The sequence below is a fragment of the Micropterus salmoides genome, unplaced genomic scaffold, assembly GCF_014851395.1.
Source record: "Micropterus salmoides isolate LMB-PRFRI ecotype aquatic unplaced genomic scaffold, ASM1485139v1 Ms_hic_scaffold_898, whole genome shotgun sequence".
Taxonomy (NCBI): domain Eukaryota; kingdom Metazoa; phylum Chordata; class Actinopteri; order Centrarchiformes; family Centrarchidae; genus Micropterus; species Micropterus salmoides.
Window position 1 is genome coordinate 27,578 of NW_024044679.1, and position 13,857 is coordinate 41,434.

The window sequence follows — 13,857 nt, forward strand, 5'->3', positions numbered from 1 at the left end:
ATAAAAAAGTTTGGAGAGCTTGTGGATTTTAGCCTATAGGCATTAAAACATAAAAGGATATTTAAGAGTAGGCTACTGGCCACAAATGAATTATGTTCATGCATAATTTATAATGCCGAACAGCTTCTCACAGTATTCAAATAAGGAGCATATAAACTGTTAAATTTAAAAGCCACGGGATACTTTCTAAGTTATAGCCTAAGTTATTAATGAGTTCGTGTAGTATAAAGGCACTATTGATTTTACTATCTCAGACTTCCCCAAAACAAATCAATGTGGGTTATAAATAAAATGCAACTAAACGTAAAATTATACATAGTTGCATCCCAGTTTTTTTTTCAAATTTATTTTCATATGTTTAGGTGAAAGATTTATTTCAACGTGACCACGGTTCTGATATATAGGCTAGGCTACTTTAGTTATTTATCTGACCAGAAAATTGAAGATTCATTGCTTGCACATGTTTAAACCCAGAAAAAGAAAATTTGCAGTGAGAATTGGCAGCTAGGAGTTCCAGGCCAAAAGCTATGACTTTTCTTGGCTCTCTAATTACGTTTTATTGCCTATAAAACTCACAGCACTGAGGGTGCTTGTTTATAGCGTGGTCTACTACTGTAATACAATCTTTTTGAATTTAGAATCGCGCCTTAAACCTTACTTTGATTTTTCAAAACTTTTTATGATTTAGAATTATTTGTGGTTAATTCAAAGCAGCCGACATAGGACTAGTGTAAATTATAATTGAATAAGGTTTTGTAAAAAAACAAATAAAAATAGAACCTGGAATATGCAGATATTAGTCAAATACCAGAATATTTATTCTATTGATTTATAGTAAAATGTTGTAATGTAAATTGAGGTAAATTGTTATGTTATGTAATATGTTAGTCTGGACCAAACGAATTTGTCACTGTCCTCCATCCTTCACTGCTGAAGGAATTCTTCACACCAACCAGTTGAACTCGATAATGGGCAAACAGAGAAGCGTTTGCCACAATGTAAGTGGTTGCCGTTTGTTTTTTTATTAGGACACTAAATGTTTAGGCAAAATGGTTTCATGATAAGCTAAAGCCGTAGATTGTTCCAGGAATCTCAAGATTAACAATCACACTGATCAATGGTGCTGACCAGAGTCTACAGACAAGAGGATTCATTTAGCGGTGCCCTCTGTGTCTCTGTGGCCACCGTGCTGCTCTCAGGACTGTGCGGTTTGGGCTCGGAGCCAAAAAAAGGTGAGCCGAAGTGGTGAAGTGATATTCCTGCTGAGATATATGGTATTACGAGATGGCTAATTGTGATCATTTTGAAAACAAGAACTAACTAGGAAAATTATTGAAAGCCCAGGAGGCAGGGAGGCAGTCAGATTTGATTTGGAGCTGAAGCCACTGAGCTAATTTTATATCCTGAGACCACACTGTGTCAGCATGCTAGACCATGCTAACCACAAATACTCCTGATGTGCTTTTTATTAAAAAAAGGTCCAGGCCACTTAGTCCTTAGCATACTCTGCTAGTTTCCTTCTATGAGCAGAAAACAGAACAGATATAATGCTGCACATGTTTTCCTACAGATTTTACCATGACAACTGCAATATGCCTATTTAATCAGAGATAAATGGCATATTATGATCCATGTATTGTAATGTCTTTATTCTGGGTGGTTACATGAGATAGTCAACATACAGTGAGTGGATTGCAAACATGTAATGGCCGATAAAATGGGAAGGAACCAATCACAAGGAGGAGTTTGTAAGATGACAGACAAATAGATGAAGCTTTATGGGAAACTAGATACAACACTGTGCCAGCAGATCCCTCCCCCCTACACACACACACACACACACACACAAACGCACATACACACACATGGATACACAGGTCAAAGGTCAAGCTGGTTCTCCTCTTCTCTCCAAATACAGCCAGGTCAGAAGGGGGTCAGCTTTTGAATGACCACTGAGGGTTTGAGGCTCATAAAGAATGTATTGGCTACTCAGATAACTTTGAACAGGAAGTGACATCACAAAACGTGTACAGAAACAGAAATGGAAAGGTTTGATCTGAGGACCATTTTGCATTAAGGAATGTGAATGTATTTCACATGACAATCACCCAAAGATCTAAAGGTCTTGTTTTCAGTATGATTCTGCATATAAATACACAACATTTTAACGTGTAATCAAACATGTAAAGCTGCAAAAGGTATAGAAAGATTACTGCAGGCTGCATATTCTGTCATATTGTATCATATTTTCCTCTCTGCATAGGAGGACTAAGAAATGCCATATAGATGTTAGTCTTTCTATAATGACTGGACTGAAACTGAAGTAGGCCTAAATAAAATGTGTGACTGGCAGCACTGACAAACACCGCCCAGCACCTGCAGCTAAAGTAAAAAGATGAAGCTGAAGCCCCATGAGAGCTGCACTGACATTTCTGTCACATTTCTCCTAAAACAACAGGCTATACAGTTCAAAGGCTCAGTCTTTTGAACCTGGGCTGGATGATACTGCCTGTCAAAAGATGACTAATGACTGACTGACACCTGTATAAACAATATGACAACCAACTGCTTTCACTGAATACACTAGGAGGCACAGGTTCACTTGATGTAAGAAGTGAGTTGTTTTGAGATTTCTTGCATCAGATGAGGTGGAAAATTGTGTTTGTCATTGATTACAATATCAACATAGTCTCACAAATGAGATGCAAATGAGCTGCACACATTGAAAATGTGATTTAGGAATAAAGCAGTGCAGTAGAAACTTCTGCACAGATACGTTTCATGGAGATGTTCCAAGGAGTCTTGTGCTAGCACAAGTAGCACAGACTCCTTGAAACATCTCTGGTGCTCAAAGACGAATAAACCTGGCTCAGGAAACTCTACAGCAGTTTTATATATAGCCTAATATATATTTATAATTTCCTTTACAGCTATTAATCCCTGTTTAGATTTACAATGTTGACATATTCATAAACTCAGAGTGTTTGCATCATTGTAAAAAAAATGACACTCCCAATGTGTCCAGTGAGTCAGTCACAGCCAGCATACTTAAGTGCCAGAGAAATATGATCTGGAATCAATCAACAATATGATCATAAGTAATACGCTGACTTTATTAGTCTGTAAAGACCCGTTGCTCCATTAAAGCATCAATTCCCCGTCATCAGCAGCAGTCCAATATATATATGAGCTACATAGCCTGCACACAATAGCTGATAGAGCAATAAACGTCAGCGTGGGTGTGAACAACAGGCGGGTTTGTGTGGTCAGTTATAAATAAATAGCAGATTAACTTCCGTATCTGTGAGCCCGCTGTCACTTCCGTAACGGGTGAAGTTCCCCTCGCCGGACGGTCCATCGTTGAAAGCACAAACTCATAAGATAATGCGTACTACGATTCCCGAGGAGTTAACGTCGCTCATTTCAGGTAAAAGATCATAAATGATTGTGTATTTGTACACGCCGGTTGTTTTCCCCGTGATGTTTTATGGCTCGTTGCGCAGAGTCCAGTTTTTAGGAGACCGTTTTGTTAAAAGAGGAAGCGCATTCATTCATGCTGCTGCTGTTGATAGGTATCAAACAATGCGCAGTTTTTGACGTCAAAGCGGCAAACCAAACTGCTGGTGTGTGTGTGTGTGTGTGTGTGTGAGAGAGTGTGTGTGTGTGTGTGTGTGTGTGTTGTGCTTTGAAAAGGTAAGCTGATCTCCAGCAGCACTGCTCAATTTGACTGCCAAATGAAACACCACAATCAGTAAGTGATTTCAGATTGTGTGACTCTATTAGTGATATTTGTTGTTTAGATCTAGAATTTTTCCTCTGTGATGGCTTGAAAGGGGAAAATCTAAGCAAGAAGGCGAAAGAGAGGAGGGAAGCCTTCATCAAACGGATTAAAGAGGTCAAACTGGGGTATGTCTGTATTACATCAAAATGTCTTATGTATTCAAAGACTCCAATGCAACATGTGAACATTGACATCCCTTTTGTCTCGCCAACAGTTTCCCACAAGATTTCAAGGACAAAAGTGAGTGTTTGTCTTACTCTTTATTATAATCTTAAGGTTTAGCCTATGTTTAAATCTGTTACACCAGTGGTTCCAAACCTGGGGGTTGGGGCCCGTCAAGACCTCACAACATGAATGTAAGGGGTCAGAAGATGAGTCAAATGAAAAACACTCTTCAAATGAACTGCTCACACAACAGTTTGGGTACCACTGTGTTACACCATAACAGGGACCCTTACTGCACAACCTTTGTTTACTATAGTAGGTGGAGATGACTCAGATGATGAGGAGGAGGTTGACAGCAACAACGATGGAGGGTCCCTGCAGTCGGAGCGCACGGACAAGGATGAAGAGGCTTGTGAAGGTAAGCCACAAGCACTTAGCAGACATCCGAAGCTGACATGCTAACTGCTAACAAGCTGTGGATTAAAGTATTGAAAATTGCATCTTGGCACGGAAATATACAAATCTTTGGGTCTGCTCCTTGGTGAAAGTGACTTTGAGTGGCACAATGAGGGAGACATTCCAACTGTAACTTGGCAACATACTTGGGAAGCAATTTGGGGGCACAACTGCTACTCCCACCTCCTCTTTCACCCCACCCCTTTGACAGCTAGAGCATGCTTTATTGCTCTCAGCCACAGTCTGGGGACTGAAAATTACTGCCATGGCTGTAGTCTGAAGCGGGGAGAAAAACATTCCTCAGTATACAGTAGCTTTAACCCTGTACTCTCCATCAAGGCAATCTATACAAGAGTTTGTATTTACTTTCTTAAATAAAGTATTTAGGGAAATCCTTGTGAAATTGTGATTAAGGGTCTTGGGTTTATGGGCTGTAAGCAGCTGCCATCTTTATGGCTGCTTTTTCACACAAAGCAACTTTGACACAGCAGTTGAACATTTGCATTGAAGTTGCACGCTGCAAGGGGAATCTGCTCTAGTGAGAGGAAAAACGTCGCTTAGGGGAAATTTTGTGGTTTTGCTTCTTATTTTAACATCAGTTAAACAAAAACATGATAGCAAAGTTAGTCAGAAACCAGTCTGTTTATGTTTAACATTTTATAAACAGACTGATGCTAGCCACTGAATGGATCATGGACTCTGAGAGAACACTGAACCCACTTTGTTGGTTTTCCTCAACTCGTTTCCAGGTGCCCAGCAGTCCCCACCTGTGGCAGCTCAGGACCTGGTGTCTGTCTTTAAAGCAGGATACCTCGAGAAGCGCAGAAAGGGTGGGTGCTCTGCTAATAAGATACACATTTTGTTTGATTAATGAGATGTTTTGACCTTCAGTAAAAACCTCCACATGAACAAAAGCAGGCTTTTTAATACAGAGAAAATGACAGCTCCACCTATAATGAGGATGTTATACAATGATATGATGCAAAATAGCATCCAAAATAACTTACTATACATTTTTAGGACACATAATGTTTTTAAAAAGACAGGTCTGTAGCCAATACATGATATATGTGATATACATTTGTGGCGGTACTGATTCTACAGGTCTCAGGGGAAAGGTGCCTGAGGCCCCGTTGCCAACTGCATAATAAATAATAAAAATATTCCCTTGGAGAAAAAATCTCACAAGTATTTTAATGACAAAAAGCTCTTTAAAATAAACCAGTGTTTTTTAGGTGATCAACAAATGCCTCTTTAAAAAAGTAAAAAAATAAATGGTAAAAGGGGTTTTAAATGAAAAGAAACCAATAAAAAATATGGGAGCCTGCAGGTAATTCTCGATTTCTGATTAGAGACAGAGTTAACCCAGTAACTCTGTCTCTAATCAGCACCTGTTTACTGGTGCTCATTCAGTGCTGCTCATACTATGTTCATACTATGTCATATTTTGTGTATATACTGTATACCAATACACCTACCTCAGGTCATAAGGTCATAGGTCTTATTTATTTTTTCCAGCATCCTTTGCACTATGCTCCATCACACTGTGTACATGTGTACATGTGTACATGTGTGTATGTGTACCTGTATATCATATCTACCTTCAACATGTACATAATGAGAATAGTTTACTCTTGCATCCTTTGCACTCTGATTACTGCACTATTTGTCAATATGTCTATATTGTTTTGTTCATAGTGTGTATATTAGTGTTGTCTACTCTGTAGTTTGTGTTTGATTTTATTTTATTATTATTTTATTATTGTATAAGTAAGCACATCGTGAGCAATGTACAATCCTGAGTCAAATTCCTCTTATGTGTACACATACCTGGCAATAAAACTGATTCTGATTGAGGGCATTTTGACATATTATACAATACACAGCACATTGCCCTTAAACTAAACTAAAATAAATCTCCTCTGCTGAGATTATTGTTTGTTTTACTGTCCACAGATCACAGCTTTTTTGGTACAGAGTGGCAGAAGAGATGGTGTGCTCTAAGCCATCATACCTTCTACTATTATGGCAGTGAGAAAGGTACTTTTACTCCTCTCATCCCAGTTTTCCAGACTATTATGAATCGCATACTGTTTGGGAACATTTAAATGGATGGATATTTGGCATGACGTCAGATTTTGACAGCGACATTGCAGTTGTTGTTTCTGAACATTAATGATGTTTTAATTTCCTGTGAACAGACAAGCAGCAGAAGGGGGAGTTCAATATCGATGGCTACACCGTCAAAATGAACAACACCTTACGGAAAGACTCAAAGAAAGACTGCTGCTTTGAAATTTCGGCTCCAGACAAGCGAGTCTATCAGGTGCGCTCGTCTCATAGTGATGGTTTGAGTCGTTGCTGTTCTAAATGTATGTCGTAAATTGAAAAACAAATCTGGACTTGAGATGTGCCGTGTTTAAAACTTGGCAAGGCGTGTGTGTACATGCACTTCATTAAATCTTTATTTTTTAAACTTATTCATTCATTTGACACTGCTGCCTTTGCAAATGGCTCAACCTATCACGCATATTTAAAAAGTCTAAATGAGTCTTTCTAACATTCAGGTTCTTCCATGTGGAACATTTTGCTATGCATAAATGCAGCATTATTTGTTTATGTTAATTAATATATGTAGAACTGCATATTGCTCTGACTACAGTTTTCATTTCTCTCCTTCTTCATCACAGTTTTCTGCGTCATCAGTGAAAGAGGCAGAGGAATGGGTGAAACAGATAGACTTTGTTTTGAAAGGTTTGAACAGTTTCAATCATAAAAACTCATTATTGTGCTCCGTAATGTCAGAAACAGCGACATTTGTTTCTTCATGAATGAAAACCCTAAAACGGACAAAATTCTCCAAATATTATTGTTTGCGTGTGTGCGTCTGTGGGCACACGCATAAATCAAGAGTTTCTGTTTGGCTGCATAAGTTAAACATACCATGTTCCCCTGTTTGTAGATATGACAGGCATCATCCCAGTAGACGAAGAGGAGGAACAGGAAGTGTACGATGATGTTGGCGCAATTGACGAAGACATCTATGAAGAGCTCCCAGGTTTGTCCACGCATTTTATCACTGTGGCACTGTATTGTCCTACAGAACATGAAGAAAAAATTGCGTGCATCTCTTTGAAATTGTTTTTTTTTTTTAATTCAAAGGGTTTATTTTCTGCGTATTTCCCTGTCCACTAATTATAGAATCTTCACCTTTAAATCACTCATCCATCAATATCTTGTCTTGTTTCTCCAGAGGAGGACATGCCCAATCCAGCAAAACCTCTTCCAAAGGTGGAGCCAGTGAGCAAACCTGCTCCTCCTGCCGCAGGTACACAGCACATTAATTTCTCATCTGGTTTCAAGACTGGTTACATATGAGTTTTTTTGTTTGTGGATTAGAGTTTAGCAACTTTCAGTGTGTAATATACAGAAGAGTGGGACTGTGATCAACAAATGACCATTCTGTCACACAGTTTATATGTGGCTATGAGCATACTCAACTTTCTGAACCACAGTTAAGAAGAAGTGACATGTACAGAGGAAGTTTATCTTTGCATGTGCAACTGAAAGTTAACACAATGCTGGAAATAACTTTCAACCAAGTTGGCCAACTTCCTTTTACAATAAATAACGTATTAAGGTTCTGCAAAAATACCATGCTATCTAGCTCTGCCTATAGAAACATTCTTATAACATCAACAAGCACTGAGAGTCGCCACCAAACGGGAAATGTTCACATATCAGATCAGTAAATAGGCTAAATCAGTAACTGCCAAGAAACTAGCTATGTCCTAAATGCTACTACTTTGTAATTGTATACAGCATACTATAGTCATATTTATTGTTTACTGTTTTTAACAGTAAATGTGTACTAATAGAAAAGGATGGCAAACATATGATGAGCAAGGGCAATTTACAATAAAGCTCTGACCCACAATTATTTATTATTTTCGTGTGTGTGTGTGTGTGTGTAAGTGTAAGTAACAGCAAATCATATTTTTAATTTTATTTTGATTCCGGCTGTGAGCAGCTCCTCCATTTCTTCTGTACATTGCATTGTGGGAGAATAGGATCCTTCAACACACTCAATAGTTTTAGTAGTCTACATACTGACTGTTTTTTGAGTATACTTCATTTTGTCACTTTGCCAATGTGAACATAGTACACACTTCCTAGTTCATAGGTAGTATGAACTTGGCTCACAGCTACTGTCAGCCTCCAGTTCTATTTCAGGCTCTACACTGCCTCCTGTTGGTTTTACTGCACACAAACAATCACTGCTGTGTACAATGTGATTACTCTCAGAAGAAAACAAAGCACCTAATCTGTTATTGTCTCCTTTTCCATCCAGTTAATAAGAGCACAGACTACCCCAACTACTACCAGGGCTTATGGGACTGTGCAGGGGACCTCCCAGATGAGTTGTCCTTCAAACGTGGAGATGCCATCTACATCCTGAGCAAGGTATGGTTGGGGCAACCCTCCTGTCAAGAGGTAAAACAACTGATTTGTCCCTTTTTAACTTGTGTTTTCTTGCAAACCAGCTGTAGTGCAAAAGTTGTGAGGTGAGGTTTGTAGTCAGAGTGGTTCTGCTGGTCTCAGACCACCAAAAGTGAGTTATTTCTAGGCCCTCAGAGGAACTGACTTTTTATATCCTTTACTGGCAGCACCTGGCCCACCGCCTGGGGGTGGACGGCTGATGGTAAGAGGCAAACTGGGCTAGGTTCTCTCTCTGGCACTGTGATGGGGATTAGTTGTGTCACAACGGAAACTGTTTTAGTGCTGTTGGTGGGGGCTGGGTTTAGCTGGCACACGGTGCCATTCCATCACTTCCATCTGGACTGTTTCAGCACTCTGCCGCTGCTGCCATGCCCAGGCGGTAAGCAGCCCTCAGCCCACACACATCTCAGACGTCTCTCTCACCTCGCCAAATAGGAATGTGTGTTCTCAGGAAACCCAGGCTCAGTCCGCCACTCTATTCAGAGCAGGTGAGGACGTGTAGTGCACGCACAATTTCCGAGTCTTGTCGCCTAGCTGTGGGTGCCAGGTATTGAGAACTGAGGGGCCGTTCTTTACATTTATTGGGTAGCTACACAGGAGCCCTTTTGTGCTTAACTGGTTCATATGAACGCAGAATTGGATTTTGTTGTGATCCGTTTAACAAGCTTGATTAGAACATCACACATTGGTTAAGGAATTTGACACTTTTACAGATGCATGTCGACCCTGTGGTTTATGTAAAATAAATGAATAAATAAAAAAGGTGTGAAATGTGCACCATGTACACTGGCTGTTTCCTGTCTAGTTTGGTTTCTATGGAGCATGTCAACTGAGACATACTGTTGTCAACTGGCCAGATCAGTTTCCAGATTCAAGTCTGCCATCTAGTGGAGTGAAGAGCTCCAAATCTAAAACTTGCATTAGAACTAGGACTAATAATTCAATTTTTTGACAGTACAACAATAAAAATTCCAAATAGAAACGTGTGAAACATTTGAGAAGCAGAAAAATTTGAGAAGCATTTTTGTTGGTTGGTTAGTTCATAAGTGACTTAAGAAAATAATGGATTATCAAAATTGTTGATTTTCAGTTAATTGATTAATTTATTAAGCACTAATGGAAAGAAAGTAAATGCACAAAGCAGACAGAGCCATCAATGCTCAATGGCCAAATGCCTGTTTATTACTCCCTCTTCGTGTGTGGAAAAGGAGCACGAATCAAGTTGCCCTTTCACTCAGACTGGGAGTGCCATTAGCTGAAACCTTGGTGTTGGGGGTTGTGGCCTGCTACGAGGGCAATGACCATAAAACCTGTCTGGACTGCAGCAGCAGCTAAAGGGACAGTCACCCCCCCCCCCCAATCGCTCACATATCCCTGCTTTTCCTTTCTCCCTCTTCAATGCATCCCTCCCCCATTCCAAAGGCCAGAAATAGCCGTAGTGTTACAGCTGCGAGACCCCCCAGTCTGGACCTGGATGTTGATCATAGTGCCGGAGGGAGGGAGTATGTTGACAGGATATGCTGCACAACCCCCCCCAACCACCCATTCAAGTCACAGCACATAAAACAAATCGAAAAATGTAACATCACACTTAACTTAAGTGACTAGATTGGTTAATAAAATGTAAAGCCTGACCAAACATGCTGCTGTTGGGCCTGCAGATCTTTTCACATGATGATACTGAACTGATGCATCATCTGTGGAGCTTTTGGTAGAAGTATGGGACAGTAGTATTATCCAGTTTAGGGTATTTGTGTCAATGTGTGTGTTGTCACAATGTGTGGTGTCATTAGTTGTCCACAGATCTGTGTATGTGTGCACACACTCGGCCTCGCACTCTTACACGCACCTCTAGTCACTCTGCTATATTTTCCCTCAGGGGCCTTTGACATGTCATTTTAATCATGTGACATTTTCTGTTTGTTTCTTGTGATGTTTATTTGATGTCTTTTTACTGTATTCATGTCGTGACATGGACAGTAAGTCAAGTGCCTTTTTATCTGACATGAGGAATGGCCTATAACCAGACAACTGCCGACACTAGTCATCACTATCGTAATATTCCAGGGTCTAATGCTACCATATGATCACTTACATCCCCTATTCTCTCCTGGGAATAACTGGACACAGATGTGGTCCCTCCTTGTGCCTGAGGTTTGACATAGATTTGAAACATTGTGCAGGTTTGTCTTCCTTCAACCTTGTCACAATGTGATCTCCCGTGTTGATTTATGTCCTGTGAAGACTTTGATGTGAGGTCAGGCTCTTGGCCAAAAAGAGAGAGAGAGAGCGAGAGAGAGGGGAGGGGGTATTCTCCACTTGTCTCAGATCTCTCCTCACATTGTCCTCCTCACATCTCAGCATGCTGACAGCCATTTGGAGCTATTACTTGTCATACTGTGACAGATTTGTGTGTGATGTGCTCTACGCACACTGAGGGGTTTTTTTGTGTGGAGTGGATGCAAGTGTGTGTGCAGTCTCCGAACCAACACTGGATGGAGAGGCATGGAAGGAAACAGGAAGTGTCAGTTAGTTGGTGGGATGTATAGGTGATGTTTTGGAGGTGGAGTAAAGGGAAAACAGGGAAAGTATTTTTAGGGCTTTTATTAGACAGCCAGTAATGATATGAAAGGAAAAAGGGTAGGGAGAGAGGGAGCATGACTTGCAACAAAGGTTACCGACCGGACACAAACCTGGGACATTGTAGTTCATGGTTGACATCCTAAACCTATGCAACTCTCTATGTACCTTTCCCATCAGACAACATTTACAATTTTATGATTAACCTCTACTTTGTGGTGTGATGATTGATGTGGATATTACTTCATTAAAATAAAAAAAAGTTTGCTGCTCAATGACCACCTCATGAAATAAGAGAAATGTTTCATCAACACACTGTTGTTCATCCTCTCAATGTCTCGACTTGGTTCCAGGAGTACCAGAGCTTTGGCTGGTGGGTCGGAGAGAAGAATGGAAATGTAGGAATCGTCCCCAAAGACTACCTGATTGAGCTTTATGCTCTATAAATACAACCCACGTAAGTTGGCCAGACCGTATGACTGCAATGTTTAAGTTTCATTTCAATTGTTTGCTCAAAACCAAAAACTAAAGGATAAAATGTGTAACTGGTATTAATCCACTGTCTTAACTGGTACATTGTGTTAATTTCAGGATGATTGCCCCTTCTATATACACTGTGGGAGACCAATAATTGGATGAAAAGATTTTCACAAGACTGAAATACATGTTTGAGTATATTTCTCTAGGATCTGCACTTTGCACTGCGTGTTTGTATTTATTTTCTATCTAAGATTCAGTTTTTCCACAACGCCATTTCATGCTCAGCTTTGGGAAAATTTGGTATTTGAAAAAGACAATGAATAAAGATTTAAACATTTGTGGTATCAGAGCTTTTATTATTTAACCTGCTAGTTAAGCCACAAGGTGGCAATAGAGTCTTTTCAAAGGTCATAGATTACCTCTATGACAGAGATTCTCAAGGCAGAAATACCACATGCCAGTTCTTTTTTTTTTCTTCTTTTGGTTGCCTTCCTGCACAATTTTGAATTTGTTTATAGACTGAATTAACAAAAATGGTTAAAAAGAGACAGGGGAAGAAGAGAAAAAGAGAAATTCTTTAATAACAAGCGTGATGGAGGTTTGTTGAAGTATTCTGGGGGAAAGAAACCATCAACATGCCTAGACCCAGGGAATAAGGTTATTTCTTAATATTTTGGCCTAATGAATCACATTATTTTCCATCTGTAATCCTGCGAAGTTAACACCAGGCCACCGTGAATATCAAATGTGTGCACACCCTCCTGAATAAATGAAAAATTTTATTTTTTTCATCTGGTCAGCACTTTTGTTCCAAGCTTCAAAGGGACACTGGGTCTTTTTTATGGGACCTGGGAGACTTTGCTGGGCAGAGGATCACAGCGTGGCAGATGGTTGGCTATGCTGCGTGCCTGAGTGAAACGGCTGAGGTGCACTAATAAGACAGCCACCCACACAGATAGCAGGAATGCTTATCACCCTCTGAGGGGCTGTTTGACAGCAGGCGAGGTGGTGTTAGCTGGGCACATCCCACCGAGGTTACATGCATACTGTACATATCTTTTTACAGTCTCCTCACTGAAATACCAAAGTTGTACTATTTCTCTGTCAGGGTAATGCACTCCTTTCTATTTTGGCTGCAGACAAAAGGGGACTTGTCAAGGTTTTCCCAAGGTTGCAAGAGAATGGGACGGAAAATGCGTTCATTAACCAATAACTCACTATCTTTTTCTCCTTCTTCCCTCTATTTTTTCCCCTTCATCCTGTCTCTCTTTTTTGTTCCTGTTGAGTGATGAGCTAGTCCTCTGTCCTCTGGGTGACATTCAAAGCCAACATAAATCCTACTCTTTACGCTACAGTGGCGATATAGCTGCTCTGCTAATTGGAGATGTAATGAATTACTATAATTAGTAATTGAATATACCACATTGGATGTAGAAAGGAAATGCTATGTTTTAGGGCAGGAAAGGGACGCTGTGAAATAATGTGAAATTCAGTGAGTGGGGATCACCAAAATAACATTACTGACTTATACTGACTTATGTCCGAGTGTGTGTAATTCATCATTTAGGCAGAAGTTGAATTGTGGATTTAATACATAGGCTACACACACAAATATTTCTGCACTGCTGACATACAGTAGTTTGGTATTTCCCCCTAAGAGTCCTCATTTTAATGCTAGGCTATGGGTTAGGTTGCCAAAGGCAAGTAAGGCTAAATATTGCCTCCCATTTTTATGTGCCAATAAAGGATTTCCTTAATGGATGTTAACTACACCTCCATCCCCCCCGTTAGATTTGGACAGCCATATCTGCAGAATATACAGGTTCTTTTATTGCAATTTAACATCAAGATATAGTGTTTCATAGATAAATGCCACAGTGTCATTAATCTATTAA

The 13,857-nt window shown here is 40.0% G+C and overlaps 1 protein-coding gene across 2 annotated transcripts; it reads left to right on the plus strand.

Annotated features, from left to right (window-relative positions):
- Nucleotides 1-3,274: 3,274 nt before the first annotated feature.
- On the plus strand, nt 3,275-12,306 carry skap2 (src kinase associated phosphoprotein 2). 2 transcript variants are annotated; one of them, XM_038707412.1, is made up of 13 exons: nt 3,275-3,427; nt 3,801-3,906; nt 3,996-4,021; nt 4,263-4,364; nt 5,152-5,232; nt 6,359-6,442; nt 6,604-6,728; nt 7,093-7,156; nt 7,365-7,460; nt 7,656-7,730; nt 8,754-8,866; nt 11,836-11,939; nt 12,074-12,306. In XM_038707412.1, the coding sequence occupies exons 1-12, from the start codon at nt 3,385-3,387 to the stop codon at nt 11,926-11,928; spliced, it is 1,008 nt and encodes a 335-aa protein (XP_038563340.1). In that variant the 5' UTR covers nt 3,275-3,384; the 3' UTR covers nt 11,929-11,939; nt 12,074-12,306. The 2 variants fall into 2 exon arrangements, with proteins under 2 accessions (XP_038563340.1, XP_038563341.1); XM_038707413.1 differs by having other exon boundaries at nt 4,266-4,364.
- Nucleotides 12,307-13,857: the final 1,551 nt, after the last annotated feature.

Excerpts from the sequence above, each read along its gene's own strand:
- skap2 (XM_038707412.1), top strand. The coding sequence starts at position 3,385 with ATGCGTACTACGATTCCCGAGGAGTTAACGTCGCTCATTTCAG. Across the intron at positions 5,233-6,358 it reads CCTCGAGAAGCGCAGAAAGG|ATCACAGCTTTTTTGGTACA; the intron begins GTGGGTGCTCTG and ends TACTGTCCACAG. Across the intron at positions 7,461-7,655 it reads CATCTATGAAGAGCTCCCAG|AGGAGGACATGCCCAATCCA; the intron begins GTTTGTCCACGC and ends TTGTTTCTCCAG.